Source organism: Solanum verrucosum, unplaced genomic scaffold, assembly GCF_900185275.1.
Source record: "Solanum verrucosum unplaced genomic scaffold, falcon-dt-bn FXZP01000183.1, whole genome shotgun sequence".
NCBI classification, from domain to species: domain Eukaryota; kingdom Viridiplantae; phylum Streptophyta; class Magnoliopsida; order Solanales; family Solanaceae; genus Solanum; species Solanum verrucosum.
Window position 1 is genome coordinate 331,302 of NW_026020430.1, and position 17,764 is coordinate 349,065.

Below are 17,764 nucleotides of genomic sequence, written 5' to 3' on the forward strand. Positions count from 1 at the left end.
GTCGATCTCTTTTTTAAGAAAACTCAGTGTCACAAGTTCTATTTGTGCTAATGCTCATCATGAAGATGCTATAAGCAGCACATCACTTAGGTAAGTATATACTCAGTATGAAAACTGTTCTTAGGAAATGGATTTTTTGTTCTGCAGCAAGGCAAGGAATTCCAGGGTTCGAGATCACAGAAAACCGATTTGTTCAGCCAAACTAGTGAATTCTTGTAGATGCGATTATAGTGGTAATGCAGCTAGACATGAGACCTGGCCTCTTTTTCCAGATTCCAAAGAGTTATTGTTTCATAAATAATTTATGTCCAGTTGGGACCTTTTCTTATGTATATTAGTATTAAAGCTGTAAGGCTTTGATGAATTGTGACTAAACATTATCTGGAAACTGAAGTGTTGTTATACATGAACTACAGATATTAAATTGCTTATCAGATATTCACCTGAAGTTTCAAAACCCTTTATAGAAATTTGAAACATCTTAAAAAATCATAGGCAAAAATGATCTGTTTTCCTTCCAAATACCTAATGTTGACAAAATTTTCTTTTTCTTAACAAGTAATCAGTATTGTCGTTTCAAGGTAAAATCTCATAAAAGCAACTCAAATATGCGTCAACCATATTTTTTCAGGTTCATTAAAAAATCATAAATATAAAATACAGTTTACTAAGTTACTCTCCCTTAATAAAAGTATATTGATTATTTCCCCTAAATACGGTGCATTCTTCTTTAATATTAAAAATCAACTTTAATCTTGTGACAATTAAGTAGATTATTTTATTTAGTGGTATAGCCAAACAAAATGGAGAGGATTGGATTAAACGCCAATTAAGCGAAGTGTCGTGGAACAGCTAAGCAAAGAAGAGGTGGAATGGCCAGTGCTGCTACTGCTCATGGCTTCCCAACTAGCTTCTTGTTTTCTCCTCGTAGCACAGGACACTTTACTTATTTCCTATCATCACTACAAATTCAAGCTAAAAGGAGCAATTTCAACTTGCTCAACACTTACCCTTTATCGCATTTATCAATCAAATGTTCATCCCCAAGTCAGTACGGATCTACCGCAGATGATAACTTTTTCCAACAAAACAAAAATTTAGATGTCAGTCTTACTCTTCTTTCTCACACACAGACACACATCCCATTCTTCTATTGATTTTCTGATTTTTTTTTAATTTTTTTTTTTGTGGAATAAGAACCAAGAGAGCAGAGGGTTTTGGAAGAAATGGAAGGTAAAGTAGACCAATTTCCTGTTTTTCAGTATAATGTCGAGGGATTTGTTGAAAACTTATTTGACATTTGGTTTATTGATTCTCTCTCTCTCTCTCTCTCTCTCTGTTTATCAGGAGAACTCAGCGGAAATGAGTGCGAAGCTAGCAAAGCTGGGGCTTGCGGCAGTTCTTGCTTATGGTATTATTGATGGTGTCACATACACTAGTTTCTTTGTGCTTGCATTTATGGGCTATGAGAAGACCACCGGCAATAATCCTGCTGCAAATCTCCAATCTTTGTTGGGGGTAAGTAGTAATTCTTTGCTACTAATACTTTATTTTAAGGTTATTAATTAGGTATGAAATATGCAATTGATTGTTTCTGGTAAATGACCAATTAATAAAAGGGGGGAAATGGCATTAGCTTTAGTTTAGAGAAATGGAGACTTGATTTCCTAGAATAACTTCTCTTTTGAGGCAAGGGTCTATCGGAAACAACCTCTCTACCCCACAAAGATAGGAGTAAGGTCCGCATACATCTTACCCTCCCCAAACCTCACTTGCGTTGTTGTTGTAGACTTAATTTCCTGAACATTTTAGTGCAAAGGTAAAAGTTACCTTATTATGGAAATATGTGGTATTCACATTTAGGATACTGGATGAATGCTTATCATAGCATTTTCACTTGTCGTAGAATAGCCACTTCAGTATTTAGCATACTGAAATTGTCTTTTCCATTTCTTTAGATCAAAGTTAAGACCATTTTTTCCTTTTCACCAAATCGTGAGTTCCTTTATCTTAGATCAAATTTAATGTCATTCTTCTCCTCTTTACCAAAAAGAGCATTCAGGCCAAACTCTGTAACAATAATACTAATGAGAATCAATTAGCAACTATAGGGAACTCGGAATTTTCATGGTGCCCCGTGCCAATCTGCACCTTACTTCCCAATTGGATATGTGCTATTTTAATTGCCCACTTTTGTATTTTCATTACTCCTTTGCTCAAAAAACACTCTTCATAACGGCAGATTATAATCGCAATGTGGACGGGAAATAATGTGACAAGGCCATTTAGGGTTGCAGGAGCAGCTGCTCTGGCACCTGCCATTGACAAGGGACTAAAGAGAATACAGAAATATTTAAACTTTCCAAGTCTTGTATATGCTTTTGCTTTAGTGGTGACTATAGTTGCTGGGACATGTTTCACCATTATTGGTTTACTCATCCTTTCAAGATGGGGAAAGTGAAAGATTCCACCCATAATTTAGCTGGATATTTGTTGTAATCTGTTGAGTGTTATTTGTATCATTGAGAGAGTCCTCTGACTATAATTTTTCCATTTATATGGTCTCGTGAAAGTAGTTGGAAACATGTGTTTAGTCATTGAACAAATTTCTAAAGTTCAGAGTTACTTGAATGAATGACAAGTTGGTGTTATCAGATTTGTGTTTCTCTGCAAAAATAAATGCCCAAATATAAGGTTAATTGAAAAATACAATTTCCTGCCGTGCCTGTTCCTACTGTTTCATTTATGTTACTGGTATTTTTGCTTCTTGCACCTACTTTGTTGTTCTTCTTCTGCAGTAACCTTATAAATTAGGTCCAACTTGAAGTACAATTTCGATGAAGTCCAGGTATTTTAGGTTGTTGCCTTATTGGGTTGAAAATCAAACCTATTCTTCGTCTCGTAGTTCCTTCTGTAGTAGATGTGCATTAGTAGAGGACTAGAGGCTGTGTTGGATCACCATCCAGCATCCAAGACACTTAAATATGTACACTCAATCAAAATAGTTTTCTAAACTTAAACAGGATTTAAGTATTTATATCTAGTTGAAGCTTTAGAGGAAATTTAAGATCCCAATGGTAGATCTCAGACAGCATAGGCATGCCACAACCAGTGAGAAGATAAACCTTATATGATAGATTGTTATCTAAGAACAGAATTGCTGATATCCTAACCATGCTCACTTTCGACCTGTGAACAAGTCTTTACGTAGGCTAAGACATTATTGAGCACAGCAGGAGGACATTTGAAGTCAAACTTCCCATCCCTCATAATTAAACATAGGGTGCTCGTCATGTAACAAGGGAAGTATCTTTTTTTCACTTAACTTTGTGAAATTTGTAAAGTAGTGCAAGGCTTTGAAATGTAGCCTAGAAATATATCCATGCAGGATACAGTAAGTTTAGGCAATGTATCCTCCTTCAACATGTACTTATGCCTTCTCTCCAACAGTTGCTTCAGTCAATGTTATTCTTAGGCTCGTACTCCCAAGTGCTACTGTCAAGAAAGAGGACGTATTTAGCTTCTAACGTTATGGATGGAATTCCCTTGATAAAAAAATGAATCGGTCCAAAAAATGTCACCAATACTACCTTCTGTAATCCCTTTTGTCTTTTCGTTATTCATTCATTATATAGATTTTGTAGAACGTGTTAAAATGGTGCAAGTTATACTTCATTTCTGGGAAATAATTAGAGATATGGAACACACCAAAAGATTGTGTTTTCATAAAACCTGATAAAGTTGCAGGGTTCCCAATGTAGTGGTGCCATTTAAAGCCTTTTTTTTATTTTATTGGAACAAATATCAATGTGTATGTATGTGAATACCCATTTGGATTTACAGAAGTGTATGTGATTGGTTCCTTCTGATGTCATTCTTTTTCGAAAATATTTTTATTTATCTTAACGCATTTATTCAAATAAACTTTGTTATTTTGTTGAAAAATATATCATGAATGAAAGTATTATTTGTCTTCTAAGTATTACTAATTTCATAGATCAAGAAAGATATTGCACTACAATCTAGATTTTCAAATCAGCCAGTAAAATTCTTGTGAAAGAGTATGATATACGTTGTGAAATTTAAAATTCTATGTTAACTGCTTTGTAATTGCATTTCAGGAGATTAATAGTATATACAATTAGTTACCTGAAAAAAAAAAAGAGTATGCAATTATATTTAAAAACAACCGATAGTATTATGATTACGGAATATGAAGAGATAAAATTGATCAAAAGGCAAAAACAATTTTTTTTTTTTTTATAAAAATTATAACAAAAAAAATGATCTTATCATATTTTAATTTTCTTTAACGATTATATATTCACTAGTATGAAATAATTCAAATGATAATGATCTCCTTAGACGAACATTTCCCATTGAGAATATTCTCCGTATAGTAAAAAACCAAAAACTTTTCTCAATTAAGTTCTTAGAAAGTCAAAGAAAAATCGTATTCATACAAATATAGTAAGACCATCGGAAGTAAAATACAAATATAACAGACCGAAAACCAATTGAGCAATCTTTTTCTTAAATTTACCATCAAAGATCGTAGTGAACTGATAAGTACTCCACTTAATTACTAAAGATTTCAGCTTTGAGTACTCCACTTAATAACCTATTTTGCAGGGACTGTTTTACCCCAAAATGAGACTTTCCTACTGGACACCATGTAGAAAATTTAAAACAAAAACATAAAAAATTGTCTCCATACAAATATAGTAGCCCATCGGAGAAAAAGTAGAACATAACAAACTGAAAACCAGTTGAGCAATCCTTTTCTTGAATTTATACCGTCAAAAATTATGGAATGATAAATATTTTTTCATCTTTAGTCAAAGATCTCCGCTTTAGGCACTTGACACCTATGGACAGGAGGTGAAAAATCATAGTAATAAAAAAAAATGGTTTTGGCGATTTCGAAGAAAAAGAAGCGTAATTATGCGTAATCAGCGCCAAGATGCCACACTTTAGGCAACTAATATGCTTCCGTCACCAATAATCAAGATAAAAGTTGGAGACATTTGCTGGTGTAGGTAAAAGGGGTTCAGTTATCAATAAACTGATGGAGTTTGCCCAGTAATAAACCTGCAGCCACGTGCTGTAAGTACCCTTTCAAGATGTCAAACTTAGCTTCTTCCCTTATTTAACTTCCAACACCATTTCAGGAGTATAACATATATATAGCCAAGTGGCCAAATTGTTGCATGCCAAGTATACAGCACCGTAGGGCTACTAAAGTAACCATTCTTTTATTAAACATGTTGTCCTCAACTCACATTAATGCCCTCCAACATGGGATGTGCAATTATAGAAAGTTAAACAAGTTTATATACATTCTATGTGACGTACTATGCGAAAATTTATATTCTTCAGAGTGACTCAGTGGTTTAGGCTTGAAACTTCCATGTTGGAGGTATTAAGTTCGAAACCCTTTATCAGCAAAAAGTAAGGAGTTTGCCTTCTGGGTCGAGCTCGTCGCATTGGGCTTGCCTAGTGTGGGTTACCTCTCCTATGTGGTTTGCGAGCTATTGCATAAGAGCGAGGGATTTACCCAAAGGATAGCGGCTGCAGATTTCTTATGTGTATTACATCACGTAAGATGTGTGGGACAGTTGTTCAAATTTATAAATATTTAAGTATATGTAAGCTAAAATCAACTTTAAATGATACATTTATGTGTTATGCCTATGAATACTATCCACTAAAGAATGGATACATGAATTGGTCAATTATTTTATCCGTTTTTTGTTTTTGCTTAACCCCTTTTTAACCCATTCATATCCGATCGGACCCATCCGTTTGCCCGTCCAAGAATGGGATTTGCGGGTTCACTAGAATATATTCATTGTTTCAACGTCCAACTCTATGCATATAGTGCAAAAATGAGTACAAATAAAAATGAATATACATTTTGTAAACACACTTTTTCGATTCAGAACCTATAACGTTTAAATTCTGGATCAACCAGTGTGAAAGAGAGGAAGTTCCAGATCACCTTTTGCATAGTCATCAACTAGTCTTCTTAAACTTAGTATATTATAGTAATTGAGCATTGTTAAAACTAAGATTGTGGTCCTAAACATAAAGTGGCGATCGATATCCACATGTTGACCCAAAATCCCGTTGCCAATTGCAATAATATAAACACTCTTTTACACTCAATTCCATCTAACGTTAGAATATATGAATGAATATATTATTCACAATCATATCATATCCCATTAATTCCCACAATGCCTTCCTCTAATAGAAAGTTTTTCCATAAATATCGACAATAACAAAGACTTACACTCACAAACCATATAACAAAGTAGTCCTCTTGTGGTAAGTTTCATTCAATTACATATATGCAAAAACTGGTACTTGTTTAACTATATCTAAATCATTTACTTCACACATCTATAAGCTTTCCTTTTCTGTAAACACTATAACTAGTAAAAATCTTTCATTCAGAAAGGTTTTCATGATCATGTCTTATAATTAACTACTTAATTAGTACAAGTTGAGTTCCTGGTGAAAACGACGAAATCCCATGCCACTCATGGCTCAGCAGAGTTCACTAGACAACAATGTGAGTTTTTTTTCACTTCTATTTTAGTTGTTGTTAGTGATTTACAGGATTTCTGATCGCGTTTCTGTATATTTTTTTGTGTTAAAAGGGTAAGTCAAAGAACAGAATTCTGACAAGAACTAGAAGGTGTTTCGAGCCAATTAGCAAAAATAATTTCACTTCTTATAATCAAGCATCAGAGATACCTAGCAGCCCTGCCAATGCAATGGAGTTCTTGAGTCGACCGTGGAGTCCATCTTCTAGTGATCTCCTGCAAATGTTTTCATCAAGTGTAAGAAACCAACATTCTGCTATATCAGTTAGAAGCATAACTGATGATTAAAGATTGTTAATCGTCAAACATATCCGTTTCAAATGAAAAGCTAACAGCAATTACTGTAGTTTACATTCCCCTCTCTTATGAGAATTGGTGCCTTGCTTGAACATGCATAATAATGTTGATTCAAAACTGGAATTATAAACACCCTTAACAGAGTTCTCTGCTTTTGCAGAATCTCTTGTTGAAAGACGCGGCAGGCAAAGAGGATTATGAAGAACAAGATGAGGAAATACTGGACAGTTCAAGCAACAGAGCTTTTACCAATAAACAGTATATTAAGGTGATCAATCACAAACTCTTTCCACCACCCCCACCCCCACCCCCAAAACCGACACTTTGAAGCATCAACTACGAAAAATGATAACAGTACAATGACTCGGAGAGATTCATTAATAAAAGGTCTCACCAGCAGTCTTGGCTGTTAGTTACTAACTAGAATGTCAAGCTATAACTATTGCGCAGAGTTGATGAAATCGAGTCTCTAAGGTTGTGCTCATGCTTTTTCATATGATAGGTGGACTTGCATCACATGAAGGGATGGCTAAAAAGCAAATCTCCATTTTGGTTGTTTAGATCAGATCAAGAGAAGAAAGAGAAACTCCGATTACAAACAGCAAAACTACATGCTGTACTTTCTCTCACACAGCTTGCTTCAGGTATTGCTGGCTTTGCCAGCAATAGCAGCTCAGAAATACGAGACTCGCACCATATCAATTATGAAAGGGAAGGAAAATGGAGCCACAATATAGGTAATGTAGTTGCTTCAGCAGCTGCTCTGATGACTACGGTATGTGCTGAGGCAGCGGAATCTCTCGGAGCAGGAAGAGCTCAGGTTGCATCTGCAGTCAATTCTGGCCTGGCCATCCAAACTCCAATGGATATGATTGCAGTCACAGCAACAGCAGCCACATGTAATACTTAACACATATTTCTGGGTTTTTTTTTTGTGTTACATTAACGTTCGTTCTAAATGATGGAAGCTTAATGCTTGTTTACTAGGTTTACGAGGAGCTGCAATTCTTAAATCGAGAGCCATAGAGGATTCCTCTCCTAGGATCCCAGAGATGCTCACTGCAGGCGCCCGAATATGGATAATAATGCCCTCAGGTAAGAATCAAACCTCCTGAAAATTTTCTTATCGGAGATGCAGATAGGTGATTTAGCACTTGAGCCGAGGGCCTTTCAGAAACACAGACTCTCTACCTCCACGAGGTAGGGGTAAGGTCTGCGTACACTCTATCCTTCCTAGACCTCACTTGTGGGACTTCACCGCCTAAATATGTTTTGTTTATTACATCACAGGACATAAAGAGGACAAATGGGTGACCCTACACTTGAAGCAAAACCAACTGATACTAAGCCTCAAAAGGAAGTACTTTGGAACTCTAAGAGCTTCAAAAGAATGTAATTTTCTATTTTCTGCCTCAAAACTTGATGCTTCTCTCCTTTTTAGGCATTATTATAAAAAAAAACTCCTAATACTAAAATACTTGCCGTTGTCCAGACAAGCTGATCAACATCATAAAAGAATGTTTGGAGGCTCAAGACAAGTACTTTGTTAGCTTGAGGACGAACAATGGAATCATCAAGCTTCTTTTCGAAGATGAAATGCAATCAAGCATCTGGATATCTACCATTTCAGGTGTCTTAAAGAAGCAAAGATCCTCTTGAGAAAGAGGTCTGATATATTGTACAAAAATGTTATGTCATACAGACAAAACCAAGAATGTATCCAAAAGAATGCATGCTACATATTTCTCATCAAACATAATTCTAATGGATACCTATTACCAGAGATGGAGCCAAGATTTGAACTTTATGCGTTCTAAATTTGAAAACATATAGTGACATCATGTGTTAGTAACTGATCCGTTCTAATTAAATTTTTGCACATATTTAATTAATGATTTTCTTAATACAAATATAGGATTTGAACTAAAGTTATTAGATTTGATCGAACTACGTCTAGCTCCACCTCTGCATACTTGTAGCCTCTACTACCTGTCACATAATTCAAAGCTCAATTGGCCTTTTAATTTTACTGCATACAGCAACAAAGATTGATTGGTTAAATAGTTAGAGATGAGATACTCAATTAACCCCTTCAGATAGGGGTAATTTATTTTTATTATTCGATTAAATACGTGAAATTTGTTGTAAGTAAGTGGTGATAAGACTCAAGATCTATGATATCGTATTGAATATTTATGAATACTTTCCATAACCTTCAATCTTCACAGATGTTAGAGATTGAAAACCTTTTTTGAGTTAATTATATATGTAACTTTTTTGTAGAATATTTTCACAAAATGAAAACTATTTATAAACGTCAGAGGCGGTCAGGCAGACCCACATGATACTATGAAGGTGTATGTGAACCTCACAACTTCTTTATTTTTTTGGAATATATAAGGGTAATATGTATAGATAGTCTAAGAAAAGATCATTTATTTAATTATGCATTCTCATAATCATAACTTGTTTTAGTGCATTGATTGAAGCCTTGACTTTACCTCACGAGATAGTGGTGTCCTCTATCTTCAAATCTTGAGTTCGCCTCACCTTTCATGAATCGAAATCAAGAACATTATTCATAAACGTTGACGTTTTCTATGATTTACAGTGTAAATTATTAAATAAACAGAAGGTCCGGTTATTGTCACTTAGTACTTGCTTTATATTAGAATTAGTAATTCGATGACATAATTAATTTCCTAATACAAAGCAATAATACAGTGGAATCCATCCAAAACAATGGTCATTATGTTCTTTTTATTTAAAGTTTGTTTATTAGCTTTGTTCGCTAGAGAGTTTTATATGTTTTTTTGAATAATATTTTTGCTTCATTAAAGCATTTTAGAAATATAACGATTCAATACTAAAAGCTTTAAAAGTTGAATTCATAAAATTAAAATCCTAATCTCGTCTACATTAGCCTTTGCTAGTGGTACTAAACTATTCGTCCGTTGTACCACCTTGCACTTGCTTATAACTACTAAAGACAATCAGATGGGTAACCCTTAATTCCCAATAGCCAATGAACTATTAAGAACAACGCAAGTGTTTCATATTCTATTTTCTTTTCACAAGTTTCAAAACCTTTCTTTCATTTTTTCTAATATCATGTCAAGTCAAACTGTGTCACATAAATTAAAACGGATGAAGTATTTGTATTCAAGTCAATAAGAGCTGAAATAAAAATATTTTGTAAAAAAATCCTGACAGGATCTAAGATTTCAAACCAATAGATGTTAAGTATACAAACATACAAATCTCTGTGTAGAGAAAAATGTTTATATTCAACTTTACAGTTATAATAGATATTCAGCTGTCAATTTCAAATAAATGGGAATGATATTTTTACTTATTAATGTATATTTCTATGTTGTCTAAAGATTATTGTATCTTATTATTATCTCGTATTTGCATATGCTAAGGCCATTGATACCATGAACTTGAAAATGTGTCCAAGTGAAGTCTGAATTAAGCAAAATGTACGGAGACCTTATCCCTATCTTCATTAGATAGAGAGGTTGTTTCTGCTAGACCTTACCCCCAAAGTGACATTATTGAATCAAAATAACACTCTCAATCGATTTAAAATGTCACACTAATATATTTGTAATTACGTTAATCAAAACAAGGGAAACCAATTATACTTCATAGAATATACCGCAGAATAACGAATATATAGCAGATGACGCATTATAACTGAATAATGGTCCAATGACTCAATCTTAAAGAAAATTGAAAACATTATAACTGAATAATCCTCAGACTTCGACAAAAAAAATAAACAAAGTTGCTTAGACTAAACTCTTTTGTCGATAATCTCATGCCAGTTAATGGAATATTGATTAATATATAATGATCCAACACTACTTGACAACAACTCATACTAATTAATCTGTGTTTATACCATAATATATAAGGTTAGACAACATGATCGATTACTATATTTGTATATTATTTCCTTAGGTATATCCCAGCATATATTCCTCGTGGACGTTATTAACTACATGTTTGTATTCAATATATGTTAAAACACATGCATATAAATAGAGCAAGTACGTTTGCATGAAAGCAACAGAAAGAAAGATGGCTCAAGTTAGAGAAGCCATTGATGATCACGATGAGCAGAGAGAAAAAGCTGAGGACGCGGATGATGCAACTAAGAAGGCAACGTCTGAGACTTTGCCATTTCACAAACTACTAAGTGAAGCAGATGCACTTGACTGGACACTCATGGCTTTGGGGACATTGGGTTCCATTGTCCATGGACTTGCCCAGCCTGTTGGCTATTATTTGCTAGGCAAAGCCCTTGATGCATTTGGAAACAATATTGATGACACAGCAGCTATGGTTAGAGCACTCAAAAAGGTATAACTAACTTTACTGGAACATCATGAAGTAGGCGTTCGGACAATATTTGAAGTTAAAAGTGAAATAAAGTATTTGGAAGTGTAATACATATTCACTTGGAGAAGGGTCTTAACTCAGCTGTTTTGCTTACACTTAATTTCAGGTCGTCCCATATGTCTGGTATATGGCCTTCGCAACATTTCCTGCTGGAGTGCTAGGTAACTACCTTACTACTATCATACTAAAGTTTCAATAATCAAGACTCAAAATATCACTAATTTGGAACAGTAGAAACTCAACTCCATAAATTTTGAACTTAAAAAGTGCTAATGTGGAATATGCAGAGATAGGATGCTGGATGTACGCTAGTCAAAGACAAGTAGCACGTTTGAGACTGAAATTTCTAAGTGCAGTGCTAAGACAGGATATTGGGGCATTTGATACAGAGTTAACTACTGGCAAAGTACTTACTGGCATAAGCAGCCACATGTCACTCATACAGGACACCATCGGAGAGAAGGTGCATAAGCTCATCCCTGTAAACATTATTGTTAGCTTCAAAGCATTTACCAAAAATTTGAGTTAAGAAACATCATTACAAAGAGAAGACTATTGGAAATGAAAGGTAGCAGGAGTGAGTAAAAAACCTAAACTCTAAAGTGCTTATAAGGCGTAAAACAAACTTTTGGCAATTTCGAGCTTATAAACGTGAATAAATAACTACTCGAGCACCCTCATAATCAGTAGCTTTAACAACTCAAGAAACCCTCCCTTCCCCAAATGAGATACAGTTAATTCTCAAAGATGCTTCCTCGTACCGGCACCAGTTGCCTGTCATACAAAATCAAGTTCAAAGACTGTCCAATAGTAGGTGGAAAATTTGATTAACAAAAAAAAAAACTTGTAACATCGTGCACATCCAGAAGTTCATGAATATCTAATTTACAATCTATAATATCCATTTATACCTAACATTTCTTCTTTTCACGTGACAGTTGGGACATTTTCTATCATGCATTGCAACATTTGGTTCTGGAGTCTTGATTGCATTCGTATCCTGCTGGGAAGTGTCTCTCCTATCCTTAATAGTTGTCCCACTGATAATGTTAACTGGCGCCAGTTACACAAAGAGAATGAGTGAGATTTCAAATATAAAAATGGCATACCTGTCAGAGGCCACATCAATGGTAGAAGAGGTGACAAGTTATAGCAATTTCTTCAATAGCAATTTCATGTTATAACGCATAGTCTGATTGCCAATCTTATTTTGCAATATCAAATAACAATTTATTCATACTGAGTATCTGATGCTCTATGACAGACGATCTCCCAGATCAGAACTGTATTTGCTTTTGTTGGAGAAAATTTATCAATCACATCCTTCTCAGATTGCATAGAGAGACAAATGAGGATAAGCAAGAAAGAAGCATTTATAAAAGGTCTTGGAACAGGCACGTTCCAGAGTATAACTTTCGCTTCGTGGTCTCTTATTGTATGGGTGGGAGCTGTTGTTGTAACAGCCAAGAGATCAACAGGAGGAGATGTCATAGCTGCAGTTATGAGTATTCTGTTTGGAGCAATGTAAGAGCAAAAACCTCATATTCTTCAACAGATTCTTCATATTATGAAGAAGAAACTCAAGTACCTTAAAACTGCAACCAGATGAGTTTTTATTTTTCAAATTTCAGATCACTTACGTATGCTGCACCAGATATACAAATCTTCAATCAAGCAAAAGCAGCAGGAAAGGAAGTTTTCCAGATGATTGACAGAAAACCCACTATAGATGCCGACTCCGGAGGGATGACATTTGAAGTAATAGATGGCAATATCAACATACGGGATGTACACTTTGCTTATCCATCACGGCAGGAGAAGTTAGTTCTTCAAGGGTTTTCTTTGTCAATTCCAGCAGGAAAAGTAGTGGCACTTGTTGGAGGTAGTGGGTGTGGTAAAAGCACCATCATGTCACTACTAATGAGATTTTATGATCCCGTGAGAGGTTGGTCAAAAATTAATTATTAATCATTACTTTTAGTTGCTGAATTTGCAGAAGCATCTATAACAAAAGAAAGTTTCACATGTAAATGTCTAGAAGCTTCATAATGTTCATACTGCATCAATCAAATACAATAGGTAAATTACACAAGAATTGAAAAACTCACTCAGTATGAAAACCATCAGGTGAGATTCTCCTTGACAACCACAACATCAAAGATCTTGATTTGAAGTTTCTTAGGAGAAACATAGGAGTAGTTTCGCAGGAGCCATCTCTATTTGCTGGCAGCATCAAAGACAACATTAAGATGGGAAATGTTAACACAAATGATCAACAGATTGAAAGAGCTGCCTTGTTGGCAAATGCACATTCTTTCATATCCCAGCTACCGGATCAATATCTAACAGAGGTCAGACCATTATCACTCATATACATGACCAACTGTTTCATTAGGCTAATTCTATAAAGAAAAAAAAAAAGATACATAACTGTCTACATAGTTTGTGGTATTCAGTTCTGTATATTTCCAATAGAATGAATGATTAGATTTTCTCTAGTCATGGAGTTATGGGCAGAATCAAGCTGGAAGGAACAGGAAAGTTGATAATAATACAACATACCCAGTGTAATCCCACAAGTGGGGTCTGGAGAGGGTAGAATGAATGCGGACCTTACCTCTACCTTTGTGAGATAGAGAGGCTGTTTTCGATAGAGCCTCGGCGGAAAAGAAATTTAGCCAATGCAAGAAATTTAGGAAAAAAAAAAAGAGATAACAAAATAAGTGCAGCTACGAATATTAATACACATTGAAGGAAAAGAAACTATGTGATACCTAAATCATATTACTAGAAGTAGTACAACACCCGATTACCTACTACTCTTATACCCTAATTCTGAACCACTATACCTTCCTATCTAAAGGTCATGTACTCAGTAAGCTGAAGTTGTGGCATGTTTTATCTAATCACCTCCGCCAGTTCTTCTTCAGCCTACCTCTTCCTCTCCTAACTCTTCCTACAGCCAACCACACACCTCACTGTCAAAATTAATAGCAATAATAATTATACTCACTATCTAAGAAAGAAGGGTTTTCTGCTTCTCCACCACTGGAAACTAAAAGGAGACCGAAAGGCACATCACAGGATAGAGAGCATCTGGGAAAAGAAAAAAGTGTGCACCTAGCAAGTCTCATGCCTTTACCTGATCCAAGGCAAAATGACTTATCTGGAAAATCCTTTTCGAAACATTAAACATAAGAGAATGTTAAAGTAGAAGAATGCAAACACATTGCTTTCCTCCTCTCACAGTAGATATACTATTCAAGTGAACCAATATAATTCCATGAACACCAGTTTCAGCTTGCAGCCTGCAGTATAATCATTTCCTCAAGAAAGCATTTGTTAAGATCACCTGAAAGTCCTGTTGCTTATTCAGTTTGGCACAGAAGGACAATGAAAGAAGGCAAACAAGAACAGCAGGCTACTACATCCGGTACTAAAAGTACTAAGTGACATAAGATATGACAATTTGATAACAAACAAGGGTAACTCATGTAAGAAAGCCCCTAAAATAGTAAATTGAAAACTAACAGCAGAATACAATTAATAATAAAAAACTAATTGCTGCTATAGGAAATCAAGAGCCAAATACCCTAAATTGAGGATTCTAAATTCTTCCGTCTCTAATGGCTAAAATACTTTACTGCTCCTCTGTCATCTCCAAGCATATGATAAGTCGAAAGGAAAGTAGTTGTAGCATGATCAAAGTACATCTGAAACTACGCCTTGATTCTTGTATAGCAAAGCTTCCATGAAAAAATTGAAGCATGCTGAGTTAGTTTTCTTGTTAAAATGTCCTACTCTAGGTAGGGCAAAGGGGTCTCCAACTATCAGGTGGACAGAAACAGAGAATTGCAATAGCAAGAGCAATTTTAAAAAATCCTCCTATTCTTTTGCTTGATGAGGCCACCAGTGCACTTGACACAGAGTCAGAGAAACAAGTTCAAGAAGCACTGGAGACAGCAGCACAAGGCAGAACAGTCATCTTAATTGCACACAGAATGTCAACTATTGTAAATGCAGACATGATAGCTATTGTTGAGGATGGGAAAATTGTGGAAACAGGAACACATAATAACCTCTTAGATACAAGTATATTCTACAACAGGCTATTTAGCATGCAGAGCATCACGCAAGATTGTCAAACTAGGTCAGATTAAACTCAATACCATATTCATCATTACAATCAGACTGGTTAATTGATAATGAAATGCATTTAATTGATAGGTTGGAGGCTACAAATAGAAAAGTTCTTTCCATACAAGAGGATTCATCTCAGGACCATACGCAACCTGATGAGCCCAATGAAAGCAAAAGAGAGCTTAAGGATCTTCCTGAGAAGGAGCAGATCCGAAGAAAAGAGAGACACATATTTTTCAGAATCTGGTTTGGCTTGAATGAGAAAGAGATCATAAAGACTACTATTGGCTCCTTAGCAGCAGCTTTTGCAGGCATCTCTAAACCTGTTTTTGGGTTCTTCATCATAACAATAGGAGTGGCATATTATCATCCTGATTCAAAGGAGAAAGTAGCTCTGTATTCAGCAATATTTGCTTCAATTGGAGTGGTTTCTTTGTTTGCCCACACTTTGCAGCACTACTTATTTGGAGTAATTGGAGAAAAGGCCATGACAAATCTAAGGCAAGCTTTGTACACAGGTATCCTACTTATCCATTCCTGGAAGATCAGATCCATCAATCTATGTTTCTTTTTTCTTCCATTTTCTCTTTTCTCGATGCATATTTTAACATTCAATTTTGTCCCCTATATAAAAGTTGATGCTTATCACATTTCAAAAACTGTTTGCAGCCACACTACGAAATGAATTAGCTTGGTTTGAAAAGCCCGAAAATAGTATTGGATCACTTACATCAAAGATAGCCAGTGACACATCCACAGTGAAGATCATAATATCTGACCGCATGTCCGTCATTGTCCAGTGCATTTCATCCATATTGATTGCAACAACTGTCAGCATGAAAGTTAATTGGAGAATGGGTCTGGTAGCCTGGGCGGTGATGCCATGCCACTTCATCGGTGGCCTCATTCAAGCAAAGTCAGCCAAAGGATTTTCTGGTGATAGTAGTCTAGCACATTCCGAACTTGTTACCCTAACTTCTGAATCTGCCACTAATATAAAAACTGTTGCATCTTTTTGCCACGAGGAACAGATACTTCAGAAGGCCAAACTGTCCTTAAAGCGACCACTTAGGAAAGGCAAGTCAAAAAGCATAAAATTTGGAATTATTCAAGGCATCTCTCTCTGCCTATGGAACATAGCTCATGCAGTTGCCTTATGGTACACAACAATTCTTGTCGACAGGAATCAAGCCAGCTTTGAGAATGGGATAAGGGCATACCAGATATTTTCCCTCACTGTACCCTCAATTACAGAACTATGGACACTGATACCCACTGTAATATCAGCCATAGAAGTACTAAAACCTGTATTCCAAATCCTCGACCGTAGCACAGAAATTGTACCAGACATGCCAGATATTTCCAAACCCGAAACCATCAAAGGAGAAATTGAGTTCCTAAATGTCCAATTTTGTTACCCATCAAGACGGGAAGTAACAGTTCTCAACAATTTCAGTCTACAAATTGAAGCCGGATTAAAGGTGGCACTTGTTGGGGAAAGTGGAGCTGGAAAATCTTCAATTGTAGCATTGTTACTGAGATTCTATGATACGAATGAGGGAAAAGTTATGATTGATGGCAAGGATATAAGAGATTACAACCTTAGAAAGTTGAGGGCACAGATTGGATTGGTACAGCAGGAGCCACTCCTGTTTAGCTGCTCAATTAGAGAAAATATCTGCTATGGGAGTGAAAGAGCATCAGAAGCTGAGATAGTGGAAGTATCAAGGTCAGCAAACATACACGAGTTTATAAGTAACTTACCTGATGGATACGACACTCTTGTTGGGGAGAAGGGTTCTCAGCTTTCTGGAGGGCAAAAGCAGAGAGTAGCAATAGCAAGGGCCTTGCTCAAAAAGCCCAGAATAATGTTGTTGGATGAAGCAACAAGTGCCTTAGATACCGAGTCTGAAAGGGCAGTGGTGAGTGCACTGGAATCAATGAAACTAAACAGCTCCGGGATCACAAAAGTGACACAGATCACAGTTGCTCACAGGCTTTCCACAGTAATAAATTCAGATACTATTGTTGTTATGGACAAAGGTAAGATTGTGGAAAAGGGCAGCCACTCAAACCTGATGGCAGAACCAGATGGTGTTTATTCAAGATTTGTAAGGCTCCAAAGTATGGAGAAATAGAATTGATGTACACTGATAATTGCATCAAAGGTAAGAGTTAGGATTCACCCTCATGTAAACTATTAATTTGTTGGTCATAACACTTGCATTTGGTGAAGAAAAAAAACCAGACAGGGCCAGTATGGGATTGATAGGTGTTGAATTATTTAATTAGTTTCAAATAGAACCACT

General features: G+C 35.7%; 5 protein-coding genes across 6 annotated transcripts in view; all 5 read left to right on the plus strand.

The window, feature by feature from the left end:
• Positions 1-17,764, plus strand: part of LOC125807988 (ribosome-binding factor PSRP1, chloroplastic) — a 207,560-nt gene that overhangs the window by 103,672 nt on the left and 86,124 nt on the right. The window lies entirely within an intron of this gene.
• On the plus strand, positions 870-2,544 carry LOC125807992 (uncharacterized). Its single transcript, XM_049487752.1, has 4 exons — positions 870-1,103; positions 1,198-1,233; positions 1,348-1,518; positions 2,243-2,544. The coding sequence occupies exons 1-4, from the start codon at positions 873-875 to the stop codon at positions 2,459-2,461; spliced, it is 657 nt and encodes a 218-aa protein (XP_049343709.1). The 5' UTR covers positions 870-872; the 3' UTR covers positions 2,462-2,544.
• On the plus strand, positions 6,548-8,613 carry LOC125807646 (VAN3-binding protein-like). Its single transcript, XM_049487381.1, has 7 exons — positions 6,548-6,577; positions 6,666-6,848; positions 7,069-7,176; positions 7,411-7,807; positions 7,896-8,003; positions 8,199-8,300; positions 8,401-8,613. The coding sequence occupies exons 1-7, from the start codon at positions 6,548-6,550 to the stop codon at positions 8,565-8,567; spliced, it is 1,095 nt and encodes a 364-aa protein (XP_049343338.1). The 3' UTR covers positions 8,568-8,613.
• Positions 10,995-11,844, plus strand: LOC125807648 (ABC transporter B family member 19-like). Its single transcript, XM_049487383.1, has 3 exons — positions 10,995-11,276; positions 11,422-11,476; positions 11,603-11,844. Exons 1-3 carry the CDS (start codon positions 10,995-10,997, stop codon positions 11,842-11,844), a joined length of 579 nt encoding a protein of 192 aa, XP_049343340.1.
• LOC125807649 (ABC transporter B family member 14-like) lies at positions 13,565-17,638 on the plus strand. Its single transcript, XM_049487384.1, has 4 exons — positions 13,565-13,666; positions 15,122-15,407; positions 15,506-15,973; positions 16,125-17,638. Exons 1-4 carry the CDS (start codon positions 13,565-13,567, stop codon positions 17,591-17,593), a joined length of 2,325 nt encoding a protein of 774 aa, XP_049343341.1. The 3' UTR covers positions 17,594-17,638.

Coding starts and splice junctions, on each gene's coding strand:
- LOC125807992 (XM_049487752.1), top strand. CDS start 873: ATGGCCAGTGCTGCTACTGCTCATGGCTTCCCAACTAGCTTCTTGTTT. Junction 1,104..1,197: donor AACAAAACAAAAATTTAGAT/GTCAGTCTTACT, acceptor TTGTGGAATAAG/AACCAAGAGAGCAGAGGGTT. Junction 1,519..2,242: donor ATCTCCAATCTTTGTTGGGG/GTAAGTAGTAAT, acceptor TCATAACGGCAG/ATTATAATCGCAATGTGGAC.
- LOC125807646 (XM_049487381.1), top strand. CDS start 6,548: ATGGCTCAGCAGAGTTCACTAGACAACAAT. Junction 7,177..7,410: donor CCAATAAACAGTATATTAAG/GTGATCAATCAC, acceptor TTCATATGATAG/GTGGACTTGCATCACATGAA. Junction 8,301..8,400: donor TCTAAGAGCTTCAAAAGAAT/GTAATTTTCTAT, acceptor GCCGTTGTCCAG/ACAAGCTGATCAACATCATA.
- LOC125807648 (XM_049487383.1), top strand. CDS start 10,995: ATGGCTCAAGTTAGAGAAGCCATTGATGATCACGATGAGCAGAGAGAA. Junction 11,277..11,421: donor TGGTTAGAGCACTCAAAAAG/GTATAACTAACT, acceptor ACTTAATTTCAG/GTCGTCCCATATGTCTGGTA. Junction 11,477..11,602: donor ATTTCCTGCTGGAGTGCTAG/GTAACTACCTTA, acceptor TGGAATATGCAG/AGATAGGATGCTGGATGTAC.
- LOC125807649 (XM_049487384.1), top strand. CDS start 13,565: ATGGGAAATGTTAACACAAATGATCAACAGATTGAAAGAGCTGCCTTG. Junction 15,408..15,505: donor TAATAACCTCTTAGATACAA/GTATATTCTACA, acceptor CATTACAATCAG/ACTGGTTAATTGATAATGAA. Junction 15,974..16,124: donor AAGGCAAGCTTTGTACACAG/GTATCCTACTTA, acceptor AACTGTTTGCAG/CCACACTACGAAATGAATTA.